Source organism: Leucopleurus acutus, assembly GCF_964270905.1.
Source record: "Leucopleurus acutus genome assembly, chromosome: 20".
Classification (NCBI taxonomy): Eukaryota; Metazoa; Chordata; class Mammalia; order Artiodactyla; family Delphinidae; genus Leucopleurus; species Leucopleurus acutus.
The window spans coordinates 55167803-55185432 of record NC_139162.1 but is presented as its reverse complement, the minus strand read 5'-3'; the positions used below and the strand labels follow the sequence as shown (position 1 = coordinate 55185432).

The 17630-nt window shown below is 46.1% G+C and overlaps 1 protein-coding gene across 1 annotated transcript; it reads right to left on the bottom strand.

The window, feature by feature from the left end:
- Positions 1-1739: 1739 nt before the first annotated feature.
- CACNG7 (calcium voltage-gated channel auxiliary subunit gamma 7) lies at positions 1740-16898 on the bottom strand (the record flags this gene model as incomplete). Its single annotated transcript, XM_082863560.1, has 5 exons — positions 1740-1997; positions 2353-2498; positions 15388-15528; positions 15936-16022; positions 16703-16898. 5 exons carry the CDS (start codon positions 16896-16898, stop codon positions 1740-1742), a joined length of 828 nt encoding a protein of 275 aa, XP_082719686.1.
- Positions 16899-17630: the final 732 nt, after the last annotated feature.

Genomic DNA, 17630 nt, shown 5'->3' with positions numbered 1-17630 from the left:
GTGGTTAGGACTCCGCCCTTCCACTTCAGGGGACACAGGTTCGATCCCTGGTTGGGGAACTAAGATCCTGCATGCCTGCGCAGCGTAGCCAAGAAAAAACAAAATTTTTTTTCAATAAATAAATGAAGCAAGGAAGGTGAGTAATAGTAACTGTTCTCTAAGTGGTCATAGTGATACCAAGAGTTAATTTTTATTGATCCGGACCTGTGTCATTTGCTGTCTTACACGCTTTACATGGCCTGAATTATAAAGTGAGACTATTAATTACAATGATTAAGCTATTTAACAAACAACCATCTAACCTTATTTTGTAGCACTCTAGCCACAGCCTCTCCCCCACCCCGCCAGGGTGGAGACCTGGACCCGCCCTCGGTATCCAATGCCCTCCCCCTGGGCAGGCAGAGACGTGTTTGAAATAAAGTTTATTGAAGTTTCTGTCGGTATTTACATATGATACACGGTAAATAACAGAGCCAGGCCCCCCACCCCATCCCTTCCCCACCCCCAAAGTCCCCCTCCCCCCAGCCTCGTTAAAAATCGCTGCGTAAAGACAGGTTAACTGCTGCGGTCCCCCCTCCCCCCTCCCACCTAAGATGCAAACTAAAAGCCCCCGTCCCTCCCCTGCCCCCCTCCCCCCACCCAGGGGGCCTTTCTAGTTTCGTGTACAACACTGTGCTACCTCGCCCCTCCTCCCCTAATAAGGGGGTGGGTGAGTTTCTGGTGACCCCCCCATCTGTCCAAGGGGGCGGACGGACCCTTGAAAGAGGCCAGAGTTGGGGGTCTGAGATGGGAAGGGGGACTTCAATGAGGGGGAGGGCCAGAAAATGGAAGACTTGGAGGTTTGGGGGGCGTCGACCCCCGCTACTGCCTCTCCCTCCCCCGACGGGGCCTCGAGGGGGAAGAGGCGGGCACAGGCGTGGAAATGGCGTGGAGGAATTCCCTCCACCCTAGGGTCTCCATTCTTGTCGCGTGGTATGTGGGGCTGGATGCACCGACGGGCTTTGGATGAGCGGGTGAAGAGGAGGCCGGGAGACAGAGGAAGGAAAAGAAGCCAAGGTCAGCTGAGAGAGCAAGAAAAGCCGTTAGAGAGAGCCCTCGAAAAGGCAGGTAACCTTCAAAAGGCCGAGAAGCGTCCAGCAGGTGAGAAAGAATGGGGGTCTCCCGTGGGTGGGGAAGTGGGGGAGGGGACACCATACCTGCGGCCTCCAGCCCCACCCCGGCCGCACTACACCCGAGGACCACGAAAAGTCCGGAGGTGAGACTGGGCCGGGAAAGAGAGAAGCCAGGGCAGAGAGCAGAAGAGGATGCTTGGCATTTCTGGCGGCAGCTGGAACCTACTCTCCTGCCCAGAGCCCCTGCAGCGAGGCGCAAGGCTGAGGGACGGCTCGCGGAGGTGGGCGCGCTCGGCCGCTCTGCCCAAGGAGCAGAGGCACCTGGGAGGCGGTACTAGGCCGGGAGGGGAGTGGCCTAAGGAAAAGGGGCGGGTCATCTAGAAGGAGGTGTCATCTGGAAGTGGAAGGGACCAATGAAGTGGAGCGGTCAGGAAAGAGGGAGGGGTTATGGTGACGGGGCGGGGCCACTGGGAAGAGGGCGGGGCTAACGCGTGCGCAGCGTCCTACGGGTGGGACGAGGAGTCCCGAGGACTTGAGGGGCAGCTGCGTTGTGGGGAGACCCATGAGGAGTAGGAGGAAGAGGAGGAGGAGGAAGAGGAGGAAGGGGGGCCCTCCGGGGGCGGGGCCTCAGCAGGGCGAGGTGGAGATGTGCAGGTGGTCCGGGTACTTGATGGCTGGAGGGTAGTTCTGCGTCATCTGGATGGATACGTCGCTAGAGATGTCGGAGGGACTGCGGCCGCGGCGCCACGCCTCGGGCTGCAGAAACTGGCCCGAGTAGTCGGAGCAGTCGCTGAGACGCGGGCGGTAGAAGGCCGGGTGCGGACGGTACATCTCCTCCTCCGCGTAGCGCTTGGTGAACAGGTACACGGACATCACGCCAGCTCCCTGTGGCAAGGCAGGGTCAGAGTCGCAGAGGCTGGCCCCGGGCTCCCTCTGACCCCAAAACTCAAGACCCCCAGTCCCTCCTCTCCCAGGACCCAAGATTCCAGGCCTCCAGCTTCCTCCTTTCCCAGAACCCAGGAAGTAGAGCCCCAGTCACCTCCTCCCCAGGATCCCAGGAGTTGGAGCTCCCAGACCCTCCTCCTCCAGGACCCAGGGATTAGGACCTCAGCCACCACCTCCTTTTAATTCAGAGTCTACACCCACAGCCTCCTCTTCCTCCTGGACCCAGGAATCATGCCCTCCCCCCCAACCCCCCCCCCCATTCAAAACTCTAGAGTCTGGGCCCCACAGACATCACCTCTTTGAGTAGGAAGGAGGAAGCTGCGAAGGCAAAAGACCACCCGTAGCGATAGTGGAAATACTGCTCAGAGCTGCTGGGCCTGTTCATGACCTCGTCGTTGATGCTGGAAATGTAAAGAACCAAGCCCACCACCAAGGAGAGGCCTGTGGGGAGCAGAGGGGTGCCCTTGGCCCATCAGCAGTGGACCCCTTTCCCCAGCCCCAGGCCCCCTGCATCTCACCGCCATCCTCTCCCCTCTCCTCCCTGCTCTCCCCTGGACTAAATTCCATCCGTTGAAGTTCCTTGTGTGCTGGGCCTCGGCTGGGTGCAGGGAGCCCAGAGATAAATCAGTAGCCTCCTCCTCCCTCCCACCCCCACCCCTAATCTGCCATCCAGGAGCTCACAATGCAATTGGGGCAGGCAAACATGAACACTGATCAACAGCCACATCCATGGTGACATGTACTGTAAAGAAAACAGTAGCACAGAGCTCTGTGGGTCCAGAAGAGGCACCAAGCCCACCTGGGGCAAGGGTGGGGGGAGCCAAGGAAAGCTTCCTGGAAGCATGACTTTGTCGAAGTCCTAAAGGATGAGGCCCAGGGAAGAATTAGGGTTTACCATTATACCACTCCAGGCAGGGCAGAGGGGACAGCATGGGCAAAGAGTTGGAGGGGGAACAATGAACTGATCCCTCCACGTAGCTAAAACATGAACCACAGCCACAAGAAATGAGGCCAGAGAAGGGGGCAGGGGCATTGCCATGATGAGGCTCGAATGCCAGGCTGAGGAGCTTGGCATCAATGCCAAGGGCACTAGGGAGCCATGGATGGTCTGAAGCAGAGGAAGGACAAGGCCAGATCGAAGTGTTAGAAGATCCTTTTGGGGCTGATTGGTTCTGGGAAGAGATTGGAAGGGAGAAACTGGATATTGTGATATTCCAAGGGAAGGAGGATGAAGCTGAGCTGAAGCTGTATAGATCATAATAGCAACAACAACAACATCAATAACAATAATAATAATAGCAACTGCTTATATAGGTCTTGCTCTAAGCTACGCACCATTCTCAGTGTTATATATGCATTAACTCATTCAAACCTCACAACACTTTCAAATTGGTACCATTTTTATCTCCATTTACAGCGGAGGAAATAGAGGCACATGGAGAAGGTGGAGAGGAGAGGTCTGATTTGAAAATTTTTAAGAGGCAACTATCACTTCTTCAAGCTGAACTTTCTTTTGAACAGTAGCCATGCAGAGCGATAGCCATACGTAGGGTGGCTTAAAGAGGCTATAAAATCCCTCCCCCCAAATTAATCCAAGTAATCCTCATCAGCATCTTCCCCTAGAATCCTACAAATAAACATTCGTGTGCCCATCGCACCCAGAATAAATCTAAATTCCTTCCACTGCCTACAAAAGAGGTTAGCAAACACAATGACCGCCCAGGGCTAAATCCAGCCCACCTCCTGTTTTTGTATGGCCTACTAGCTAAGAATGGCTTTTATATAATTAAATGGTTGAAAAAATCAAAAGAAGACTATGTTGTGGCACGTAAAAAGTATATGAATTTCATTTGGCAGTTCCTCAAAGTGTTAAAGATAGAATTACCATATGACCCAGCGATTCCACTCCTAGGTATTTACCCAAGGGAACTGGAAACATATGCTCACACAAAAACTTGCGCATGAATGTTTGCAGCGGCATTATTCATAATAGCCAAAAAGTGGAAACAACCCAAACGTCTATCAACTGAATGGATGAACAGAATGTGGTATAGCCATATAAAGGAATATTATTCAGCCAAAGAAAGGAATGAAGTACGCATTTATACTACCACACGGATGAACCTAGAAACTGTGCTAAGTGAAAGAAGCTAGATGCGTAAGACCACATATTGTATGGTTCCATTTATATGAAATGTCCAAAACAGGCAAGTCCATAGAGATAGAAGGTGGATTAGTGGTTGCCAGGGGGTGGGGTGGAGGGGGGATCATGATTAGCTATTAAAGGGAGTGAGGTTTCTTTTTGGGGTGATGAAAATGTGGTAAAATTAGGTCATGCAGATGGCTGCACAACCTTGTGAATAGACTAAAACTGCTGAATATATGAACTTTATGTTATGTGAATTATAATGTCTCCATTTAAAAAGCATATGAATTTATAATTTCAGGGTCCACATTTGTTGGGACACAGCCACGCCCATTTGTTTACATTTAGCCTATGGCTGTACCGGCAAATCTGAGTAGCTGCGGCAGAGGCTGTATGGCCAGTAAAGCTGAAAATATTTGTTATCTGGCATTTTACAGAAACATGTACCTGACCCCTGGACTGCAATGCCTACAGAGTCACCTGCCAAACTCATCTCTAGCCATTTCTCCTTGCACCTGCTACTTAGGTCCCACTCTTGCTTGAATACAAGCTCATTTCTGCCTCAGGGCCTTTGCTCTCCCTGTTCCCTTGAACTGGAATGCTCTTCCCCCAGATTTCCACATGTCTCTCTCTGTCACTTCATTTATTATTATTATTATTTTGGCCGCATGGCATGTGGGATCTTAGTTCCCCGACTAGGGATAGAACTTGTTCCCCCTGCAGTGGAAGCACGGCATCCTAACCCCTGGTATCTGTCACTTCATTTAGATCTCATTCCTTGTCACCTCTTTAGAAAGGACTTCTATGATCTCCTTGTTTTAAAAAATTGCCCCTTCACTCAGAATTAGAGAAATGCAGGTGAAAACGATGAGGACATACCATTTCTCATCCATCAGATCGTCAAAAAAAGCCTCACAACATACTCTTTGTGAGGCAGGGAAATGGAAGCTCTTATATATTGCTGGTGGGGATGCAAAATGAATGGTGCAACCTCTATGGAGGGGAGTTTGGCCATGTCTAACAATACCACACATATATTTATCCTTTAACCCAGCAATCCCGCTTCTAGAAATTGACCCTGAAGACACCTGTCCAACAATATGAAAGCACATATGTACAAGTTAATTCACTGCAGCATTATTCATAATTGCAAAACATTAAAAATGACCTAGATGCCCTTACATAGAAGATTAATGGAATAAACTATAAAACATCACATAACAGAGTACTGTGCCACTATGAAAGGGCGATGAGGAAGATCTCTAGGAACACATATGCAGTTCAGTGATAGTTCCAGACCATATCACTAATTATTTAAAAAGACTATACAGAATGCTAGCTTTTAAGCCCAAAAAAGGTACATAAAATACATATATGCGTCTGCTTATTTTTACAAAAAGAGACATAGGAGGGGAAACAAACATGAAGTTGATTACTTTAGGTAGGTGAGAATAGGAAGGAAGTGGCACTCCTCTGAGTATATATTTTTGCATAATTTTGACCTTTGGAACTATGCTAATATTTTATATATTCAAAAGATAAAATCAACAAGGATCTGGGGCTTCCCTGGTGGTGCAGTGGTTGAGAATCTGCCTGCCAATGCAGGGGACACGGGTTCGAGCCCTGGTCCGGGAAGATCCCACATGCCACAGAGCAACTAAGCCCGTGCGCCACAAACACTGAGCCTGCGTGCCTAGAGCCCGTGCTCCGCAACAGGAGAAGCCACCACAATGAGAAGCCTGTGCATCGCAACAAAGAGTAGCCCCCACTTGCTGCAACTAGAGAGAGCCCACGTGCAGCAACGAAGACCCAATGCAGCCAAGAATAAAATAAATAAATGTATTAAAAAAAAAAAAAACAAGGATGGGGAAAACAACAAATTGAATACAAACAAAAATAAATGAAGCTAATTTATATCAGATGAATAATACAACCACAGGAGGGGGGAGAGTAGTAATCCAAGTAACTTTTGGACGAAGTACTTTGAATATACATCTCAGTTTAAAGACAGAAAGTCTGCGAAGAAATCTTGAACTGTATTTAATAAATTTTTATTGGGAGTGGTGTAGGGGTAGCAGTACTTAAGTTATTCTGTGTGGATAGTAGGGTTGAGCAAATGTGCAAATATACTGATGTTTTGGGGAGGTGGAGATGTCATTCCGAAAGAAGGAAGATACAAATCAGAATGGAGTAAGTCAAGAAAGACCCTTGTGGTGTCAGTATAAACTGTTTTACAAATATATGTAATTTCCCAGCTCGTATCCTGAAACATCCTAGGAGCAGTGACACCCCAGCAGCAATGAGCACACCTAGCACCCAGATTTTGGTCTCTACTATCACCCCCACTACATCAGGAGCTAGGAAGAAACAGCTCATTTGAAGCCTGAGGCAGGGGCAGTAAAGGTGTACTGGTACCACAAAATAAGGAAGTACTCAAAAAAAAAAAAAAACGTTGGAGATATGTCAAAAAAGGACACAGGAACTCATCTGAAGGAGGTTCCTGATAGCCCAACTGGGGACAATCTGAACATCAAAATGAATACTAAAAGTAATGACATACAATACACTGAATTTTTAAAAAATGTGAATCCATACTGATATATTCTTTAAGGAAATAAATAATAAAAGAAAAGAGAAAATTTGGGAATTCCTTGGCAGTCCAGTGGTTAAGACTCTCCACACTTTCACTGCTGAGGGGCCAGGTTCAATCCCTCGTCTGGGAGCTAGAATCCCACAAGCCACGTGGGCAAAAAAAAAAAAACAAATTCTTCTTTTCGGTGACATCCATGTAGATAGAACAACAGAGTTAAGAAAACACCATTTTGCAACCCTTGTAGTAATATTAGGATTTAGGCAAGCATCGTCGACAGCGGACATTAAATCACTGTATGACAGAATCTCCCCATGGAATATCTATTAATTACAAAGAGATTTTTGAAAACTTCCTTTATCATAAAGGAACCTGACAGATACCATCTGAACCAAGAAACCAAAGCTAACATCACCAATAATGGGGCAAACGGACACCCCGACCTCCTGATGTGATCGTGACGCTACTTCGTTTATGTAGTGTCCCTACTGGTAATTTGTAACATGGATCCACTCCTGTGGAAACTGTGGGGTGTTCTACAAAACACTGGCTGCATTCTTCAAAAAAACATCAACATGAAAGATTTTTTTTTAAAGGTACAGGAACTATATAAAAGATGAAAGGAGGCGAAAGAGACACAGCAAGGAAAAACAGAACTGGATCCTGAATCAGGGGAAAAACTGACTCTAAAAGGCAGTGTGGAGACAATTGGTGAGATTTGAATATGAACTGCGTATCAGCTGCAGTACTGTATAAGTGTTAAACTTCCTGAATTTGATGATTGTACTGTGGTTAGGAAAGAAAATGCACTTGTGCTTAGGACATAATTGCTGACGTATTTAAGAGTGAAGTGTTTGCAATTTATGTTCAGGTGGTTATATAATAATATAATATAATATAATATAAATTACATAATATATACATATATAGATATATACACATAAGATACAAAGAAACAGAAATACAAATGTGGAAAATGTTATAAATTGGTCCCAGTGAAGAATATATGAGAGTTCCTTGTATAACTCTTGCAACTTTTCTGTATGTTTAAAATTTTTCCAAAGCAGCACATTTTGAATAAAATGGACATCCCCAAACAGGATTTTTCCCCCAAGGTGCCAAAATGTTACCCTGCAAATGACTTATTCGTTGTAAAGAGAAAAATGTACCTTTTCAATGGAGAGCTCTAATGATCACCCCCTTTACCAAGGGTTCAAACTTTGTTCCACTCCGGTAGGAACAACTTGACGTTATTTGCTACCTGAAGGGATGGGCTGTAAAGAACGTGGTACCACCTCTACATCTTGCCAAACATATTTAACCAGAATCTAATCAAGTCTCTACCCTGGACATAACTTCCAGGCTACAGAAAATACAAAGAAAGAGGAACAAATCAAAGGATGCCACAAGGAAACAAATAAATGTGGGATGTGGGGTGTTCTACAAGACACCCTGTCCTGCAGATTTCAAAATGACAATGGTATGAGCCAAGCTGTAATACTTAAGCAAGTGTCTGATCTTAACATCTCGAAAAGCGACACAACCAGATAGTATTAGGTCTCCTGATGCAATACAGTAGGACATAATAGCACCACCTATCTATGAAGTATTTTATCACCACCACCCACCCCCAAAAAAATCAAACCTGGATCTGATCTACAGTTTTACAGGAAAACACAGGATGGAGGAGCATATTAAATCACAAAAACACAATTAGAAAGATCTAGAGTGTGGGAATTCTATGAGACAAATGACTAGATTTCTTCAACAAATAAATGGCAAGGAAAAAAATAGAAGGAGAAGGACTGTTATAGATTAAAAGAGGCTTCAGAGATCTATCAACTAAATGCACAAGTGGAATTTGGATCCTGGTTTGCAAGAAACTAATGGTAAAAAAAAAAAAAGGCATTTATGAGACAAGTGGGGAAGTTGAACACTAACTAGATATTAATTTACATTAAGCAGCTATTCTTAATTGTTTGGGCATGACAGTGGCACTGTGGCTAGTTAAATAACAAAGTACTGATTTCTCAGAGATATACTGAAATATTTGTGGATAAAACGATTTAATGTTTGAGACCAACTTTAAAATCATGTAGTGAAGTACAGAAGGGAGGTATGGCAGTATGACTAAAAAAAGATTCACCATATGTTGATAATTGTTGAAACTGAGTGAAGGGTACATGGCAAATTATACTATCCTTTGTATATTTTTATAATGAAATATATTTTAAAAGTCAGTTTTGTAAGAAAATATAGTATGGGAACTATTCTAGACTAAAAGAGAATTAACTAAATGCTACGCGTAAACAGACTGAATCCTGGTTCTGGGGGAAAAGCTATAAAAGGCATTCTTAGAACAACTGGGACAGTTTGAAAATGGAATGAATTATATTATGGAATTATTGTAAAATTTCTAGATTTGATAATGGTGTTGTAGTTATGTAGAAAATGTCATTACTCTTAAGAGATGCATATTAAAATGGTTAGAGATGAACGATCACGATGCCTGCAACTTACTTTCAAATGGTAAAGCCAGAAACAAACAAAAACCAAACTGTGTGTAAAGAGAGAGACGGAATATAGCAAAACTTCAACAAAATGCAAGTATCTATGTGGATCTAGGTGGAAGAAGTACCAGTGTTCACTGTACTATTCTACAGATTTCAGAGTTTCCTTTAAAAATTTGGAGTGATTGAGGTAAGATTAAATAATGACGTTCCCATCCATCTCCTTCCCCTTAACCGTTTTATTTATCTTTGTTGCACTTATCACTACCTAACATTATATTTTCTATCTATTTGTAGTTTTTTAGTCATGAATCTCCTCCACTTCCTCTAGGATGCTTGAAACTAGTCTACCTTGCTTCCTACTGCATTCCTAGCACCTGGTGCAAGAGCCAGCAGATAATAAATACTAGTTGAATGGATGAATATACTTGCCATGCACCTGGAACTTCTAGCTCGTTAGCTGCTTTTCCCTTTTAAATCCACTCTAAATCCCCATTCCTCTGTCTCCTTTAAGAATTAGCTTTTGCTGAACTTCCATAGCACTTTCAACTTCTGGTATTCCATAATTTTGATGTTCAAGAAGAGGGGGCCCATGAAGTGTTACATGGTGAAGGCATCTGCTATAGGTCTTGAAAGATGAGCAGGTTTATAGGAAAAGAATACCTAGGGAATTCCCTAGCGGTCCAATGGTTAGGAGTAGGTGCTTTCACTGCCAGGGACCCGGGCTCAATCCCTAGTCCGGGAATTAAGAGCCCACAAGCCATGAGGCATGGCCAAAAGTAAATAAAATAAAATAAAATAAAATAAAGGCAATGCGTGACTCTAAACGGGATCCTTAAAAAAAAAAAAAAAAAGGAAAGAAACAATACTTAAAGATCCTTTAAAAAAAAAAAAGAAAGAAAGAAACAATACCTTGATTCCCAGTCCCCCATCCAAGGATGGTCCATCATCAAGTAATGTCTATGTTACTTCCTGAATCTCTCAAAATCTAAACCCCTTTTTGCATCCCCAAGTCCTCCGACCCAGCTAAGGCTTATTCCCTATGCCTGTTCCACTGCCTACAAATCTTTATCCCTCTGTTTTAGATACTGGTTCTTTCTAAAGCCCATACCTGCTAACCACTCCTGCCTCACCTCAAGTCCCATGTTTCACATTTCAGTTGTAAATAACAAACATTCCCCATACAGAGAGTCAGGAGCAGGGGTGATGAGAAGGAAACAAATATTTCCAAAGAGAAGAAAAATAAGAAAAAAAAAAAAAGAAACAGAGAAAGCGCTTTTTGTTGTTGTTTTTCACCCTTGTTGTTTTTAGTAATTGAAAGTTGTCTAAAAACAACGTCAAAAGGTAAGTTATTCTTGTCATTCTTTCTCCTTCCTGGTCATTTTACAGTGGCTCTGGTTCTCTAAAATATAACGTTCTTTTCCCTTTTTTCCCCTTCTCCCTTTTTCTCTCTCCCTTCCCCCTTCCCTGCTCTGTAATCCAACTCTCTCCCTCCCCCCTCCGCTACATCTGCTTCAGAATACTTAGAGCACAGTAGGCAAGAATCACCTACATTCCAAGCTCAACAGGCACAAGCTGCTTTAGAACAAAGAGTTTCAGGACCACGGAGAGCTACACAGCTGGCTACTTGTCTTAGCTGCTTTCCAGGGTCTTAACACATGCTGTGAATTCCATCTCTGTACAAGGCACTTTTCTCTCTTCACGTGAAAAACTTCCCCTCGCCCTTTCTGCATCGTCAACTTAGATGTCACCTGCTCCTGAAGTTGTGGTCGTTCCCACCCTTCCCCCCACCTTATTGTGTCAGCTTAATGCATCTTCGCTTTTCCCAGAATGCCCTGAGCTGTCTTCACCATGCATCCCTTCTACATTCATTGTGGACTTTGTGCCAGCAACTCATCTAGGCTCTGAAGATACAAGCAAGAGCATGTTCCTGCCTTTTGGAGTTTACATTCCAGTAGAAGGAGACAGAAAATGAAGATGACAATAGCAATAAGTGCTATGAAACAAATATAACATAGGGAATGTGATGGATAGTATAGTGGGGGCAAAGCAACATGGGGTACCACTGTCAGAGAAAGAAACTCTGAAGAGGGAAAGTTGGAGTCTTTGAGAATTAGGGGGAAGAGACTTCCAAACATGGAAGTGAGGCTGAGATGATCATTTTTGAGGAATAGACTGAGGCCAGTGCAGCTGAAGTTACAAGCAATGGAGAGAGTGTTAGTGAGTTAGGTAATAAGGCCAGAGGTCTGAACAGTGGCCAAATCATGGAAGACCTTGTAAGCCAGCATGAGGAATTGGGATGTATTCTAAGTGCAATGGAAATCCATTAAAGGGATTTAAGCGTTGTGTGACAAGCACTGACGCACATGTAGCTGGGAGCTGTTTTGTGGCTGACTGCCTGCAGACTGTCATGCATTCCAATATACATTAGGTGCAGACAAATACTGTTTGATTCCACTTATACGAGGTACCTAGAATAGTCAAATTCATAGAATCAGAAAGTACATTGGTTGATGCCAGGGACCAGGCGGGGGTTGGGGAGGGGGAATGGAGAGTTAGTGTTTAATGGGGACAGAGTTTCAGTTTAGGAAGGTGAAAATTCTGGGAGATGGATGATGGTGAGAGCTGCACAACAATGTGAATGTACTTAGTGCCACTGAACTGCACAGTTTAATATGGTTAAAATAGTATGTTTTATATTATGTGACTTTCACCACATTAAAAAAAAAAAAGATTCAGTATGTCACCAGCACCCAGCACAGGGCGTGGCATGTAAGATGTCTCTGTAAATGTTTGATGAGTGAATGAATGAATGAGCAGATGCATAGAGCATGATTGAGGATCAGGGGTTAATATGAGCCATGCATGGGAAGCATGCCTCTTATGACCTGGAAAAAGAAAATCAATGTCACTCCAGCCTCCTCCCCTTCTCTCACCAACCATATCCAGTCAGTCATCTGGTTCTATTGATTCTTCTGTCAATATCCCTCTCTCTCAAAGCCATCCAGTCACCTTTATCCTTCCACACCCCCTCCCAGCTCAAACCTTATCTGCTATTGCCCGGACCAATGCATAAGCCTCCTCCTCTGTTTGCCCAGTTCCAGTCTCTTTCCTTCTAGTGCATTCCAAACACAAGTCCCTGAGGGATCTTTAACGTCCCGGTGTGACCCTATCCCTTTCCTGCCCCAGCCCTCTCACCACTTTCTCCAAAATTGAATGCCAACTTCACCATTTACCCGACCTCGGGCAACTCTCGTCTCTTTCTAAGTCTCAGTTTCCTCATGGGGAGCATGAGGTGGCTGGACTGGATCATTCCATTCCAAGATCTAAGATATTGTTGGTACTATTTCCATTCTTTCCCCTGTTTTTTGGGCCCCATCACGGAGCATGCAGGATCTTGCTTCCCAGACCAGGGATCGAACCCGTGCCCCCTGCAGTGGAACTGCGGAGTCTTAACCACTGACCACCAGGGAAGCCCCCTTTCCTCTCTTTTAATCTCCTTTGTCGTTAGGATTTTTAACTGTGGTAGGGCAGCGGAGCGCCAGGGTGAAAGTCTGGTTTGGAATCCTTCTTCCACTATGGAGCAACTTCTGAGTGCTTCGGTTTCCTCAAGTGGAAAATGGGAATAATGATAGCATCTGCCTCATGAGGGGAAGAAAAAGAAATAACTTAATTTGCACAAAGCACTTAGAACTTCCCCAAACCATGGCACTCAATAAAGTGTTTATTATCACGGTTGTTGTTGCTACTACAGCTATTTATGAATGTATGTGTGTATGTATTTATTTAAAATTACCACGTGTTGAATACTTACTGCTATAGACCAGGCACTGGGTTGGCCCTTCACGTCCGTGATCTAGAGCAGGGGTCAGAAAACTACTATTTGTCCTGCTGCCTGTCTTTGTATGGTTTGCGAGCTAAGTGTGGTTTTTACATTTTTTTAATGGTGGGGGGGGAAAAAAACAAAAGAAGAAGAAGATTTCATAACCCATGAAAATGACTGAATTCAAATTTCAGGGTCCATAAATAGGATGATTGGAACACAGCCAGGCCCATTGCTTCCCCTCTGGTTGCTCACAAAGCCTGAAATATTTACTATTTTGCCCTAAGCAAAAAGTTTGCTGACCCCTGAACAAGACTGGTCCTCTCAACAGCTCCAGAAAGGAAGGCTGTAACTCACACACCGAGTAAGTGGTAGGATTTTAACCCAGGTCTTTCTAGGTTCACAGGAGCAGGTGCCTTCAGCCACTACCCCCTACAACCTGTAAAGCACACAACTGGATACTTTGGGTGGGGTGCATAGGTCATAGTCTATGAAATGAAGTTCAGGAAGCGGGGTTCAATCCCCGCCCATTACTCTATTATTACATCAGAGGCCTGACTTGCAGCCCTGACGGCACCATTGATCCTCAGCTTGACCTTGGGAAGTCAGGTCCTGATGCAAATCAGGTCCACGAGCATGGCTTTTGGGAAGAGAATATCCTCGGTTCTAATGCCAGCGCTGCCATTTACCAGCTATGTCACCTCTTTTGTTTCAACTTCTGTGAACCACGAACAATGGGATTTTCCTTCTTCTAATGTTTCAGGTGGGTTGAATAAACGTTCCCATGCTCCTTACCCTTGCCCCACTTTCTGTCTCTCTAGGCCACTATTTTTCCATCTGACACTCTGGGATGGAGATATTCTACGTGTCTTATTTTAGCTCTGTGTCTGGCTCTACATGCTGTGATTCAAATTTGCACAGAGGTTGCACCCTGGTTTCCCTGGGAAAAGGTCTCGTCAGGTTAGGTTGGAAACACGGGGGAGGTTTAGCCTGGAGAAAGCTGGGTGAGGAAAAGGGAGGAGACTGGGGGAGAGGATATTTGAAGATCTATCTTCAACTATTTGCAGAGCCAACTCAAAAGAGGCAGCCGAATGCGGGCCCAAAGGGACAGAACGGAAACGAGACCAACAGCGGGGTTTGTTCATAAAGTATCAACTGAATTAAAAAGGCACGAATGGGGTTTAATTAAATCACGTTGAGTTAATTCGAATTGAACTGAAGAAATGAGTCAGAATAGATTGGGGTTAGTTGGGCCAGACTGATGGAGTTAAGTGTGTCAGAGCTGAGGTGATCTGGGCTGACCTGAGCTGAGTTGGACCAAATTGGACTGGACTGAGCTGAAATTTGGAGGAGGGTAGCACTTCAGAAACAGCTCTACTCTGGAGCTCAGGACACTTGGGTCCCTGGGGAGCCAGCATTATGTTGGTATCTTAGGCAACTCCCTGCACAATTGCAGGCCTCGGTATCCCCGTTTTATCAAATGAGTGCTAATAATAACTCCCGGGCAGAGATGTTATGAGAAGGTTATGAGATCACTCATGCAAAAGAACCCTGAATCTCAAAAGAAACAAGAACTATAAACAAACGTTGAACTCTAGCTAATGACACGCATGGTGAAGAATTTAGGGCAAAGTGTACTGATGCCTGCAACTCACTTGGAAATGCATTTTAAAATGATAATAAGATAGACTGATGGATGGGTAGAGAGACAGATGGACAGATACAGGATAGAGCAAATCTGTGGTATGGTAATGGTCGACTGTAAGTGGTGGGCACAGCGTTCTTTCAACTTTTCTGGTTGAAAAATGTTCAAGTAAAATGATGCACAGAACATAAAGAGCCTTGTAATCTGTTAATTGCTCAAATATCAGGAGTGGTTAAAAATACAGCCTCTGGAGGCGACATGCGTGAGTTTGAATCCCATCTCTGCCTCTCACTGGTTGTATGGCCCTGAGCAAATGACTTCATTTCTCTGAGTGTTTGTTTCCATATCTGTAAAATGGGGCTATTAATAGCATTTACCTCACAGGGTTGTTGTGAGTATCAGAACAGAGCCTGGCACCTAATTAGCACCCAACAGGCATTCGCTGTGATTTGGCGGCTAGCTCCATTTCACAGAGGAGGGAACTGGGGCTCAGAGAGGTTCTGCAACTCCTCCAGGATTACACAGCAAGGAAGTGGCTTTCCTATTGGAAGAGGAACCCCAGGTTCCTGGAACCTAAAATAGTCCCACGGCCTTTAAGTCTTTTCCTTGGGCTTACCCGATAGGATGAAGAAGATGCCAGAAACGAAGGCCAGAATGGTCCTCTGTGGGCGGATGTGGCCGATGTTGCTGATGACGAAGGCGGTGAACACGAGGAAGAGACTGACCATGGGGAAGGGGGTGGCTGTGCGCACTGTCTCTGGGGGAGGGGTAAGAAGAAAGACAGGGGTGAGGGGGGACTCTCCAGGAGGACACCTCCCCATTCTCCTGACCTCTCCACTTCCACCCCCCACCTCCCAGCCCTGACGCCGCTCTTTTATGTGGTTCCTCCCCTTTCTGAAACTTCCACTGCTGGCCCCACCCCTTCACACAGGCCACACCTCCTTAGGTTTGACCCCACCCCTTGCCTATTGACTCCACCCACTTCCCAGGCCCCACCCCTTCAACCTGGCCCCTCCTCCTTACCCAACCACTCTGCCTGCTTTCAAGCCTCCACTCCTTCCCTCCCACCCCACCCCTTCTCTGGTCCTACCCTTTCTCCTAGGACCCGCCCTGCCACCCTGCACCCTTGTTGCCGGACCCTCCCCACCCCCTGCTTCCCCTCACTCAGAATATTCTCCGTGTTTTCCGTCACCAAGTTGATCTCCGGTTCAAGGAAATATTCTGAGGCCACGCAGCGACCCTTTTCCCGGCCTGAGGGGAAGATAAGAAGGCAGGGCTGGATGAGAGGCTCCTGAGCTTTGGAGAGGCAGTCAGGGGCAGGACGCACAGTAGAGAGACCCCAGGATGGGAATGTGAGGTTTAATCCAAGGATCATGGTCTGTACTACTCTTAGGGGGTCGCAGAAGGGGGTGGGCAGGAGTCCGAGAGCTCCTATTTGCAAGCTGCCTTAGAGTCCCTTGGATGGAGGACAGGGCTGGAAGACTGAGTCCCAAGTGAGGAGGGGCTATGGGCCAGGACTCCTGGATCCCTAAAGAGGTAAGGTCTGGGGGTTGAGGTAGGACAGGATTCCTAGAAGGAGTGGTCTCTGGGGTAGCTGGGAGGCACAGTTTTTTTATTATTATTATTATTCCCATTTAGCTCTGGAACTGTCCAGGAGACAAGTTCTGAACTTAGACTGCTGTTTCTAAGGGGCCAGGGGCTCCAGGAGGTTACGGGGATTAGGGACCTGGAGATTGTGTGAGCATTAAGGTTCTTAGATCCAGGGAATAAAGGGCTAGAAATTGAATCTCCAGGTAGAAATTTGACTCTCCAGGAGAGAAACAGGACTGATTTCTGGATTTCTGGCACCCATGGGATGGAACTATGGATAAAGACTCTCGGATCCCAAGCAAGGCAGGGACAGTTGACTGGTGGGCAGGTGAGGTCCGTACCTGCGAAGAAGCAGACGCGCCATAGGCCGGCATGCAGCGCCATCTTGACCTCCGTGGTCTGGTTCTGTGGCAACACCGTTCCCTCTTCCATGTACAGCCAGTAGTCCGTGCTGACCGCAATGCCCACAAGCAGCAGGCCACACGCACCAAACACGCTGCTCAGCAGGGTCAGGGCGCGGCTACTGCAGTGACTCATCCTCAGCGGCGGGGGGCGCCCTGCGGGGCCTGAGGGTCGGGAAGCTGCAGTGGAGGGCCCTGATGGGACCACTAGAGTCCCCAGACCCCATGCAGCCACGTGGGACATCGGACCCAGGCCAGAAACAACAATCCCCAAACTGAACCCTCTAAAATCTGACCTCTGTGTCCTGACCTACAACTCCATCCCTGGATTTGAACCAGTAACTTGTCTAGAAACCCTAACCTAGGCCACCAATCCTGACTCCAGGCCCAGACCTAACACCCTGACCCCTTTCTTTTGGACTCTGTCTCTGAATAGCAACTAGAAATCCCCCAAGTGGGTCGCTAGCCAAGGACCCTAACCCCATACCCTGGCCTTGACCTCAGACCTCCCATCTAAGTTTAAACCCTTAACATCCAATTCTAATACCAAGACCTTGACCTTTTAACTCTGATATGGTGTCTTGACCTCAATTTGGTATCCTAGTCTGAGATCATGGACCACGACCCAGATCCAAGATTCCAGAACCTTAATTCCCCCCTCCCCCATCCCAAATCCCCGCAGGCCCCTGAACCTGGAATGCTAGAACTCCACCCCATGTTGCTGGATCCCAGAATATTGGGGCCCAGAGACCTGGAGCCAGGATTTTGGCTAGAGACTCCAGAACGTCAAAACCATGATCTGGGAGTCCCCCATCTCAGCACCCTAATCAGAGCACTCCAGTCAAACAAGTGACCCTCCTTCAAACTA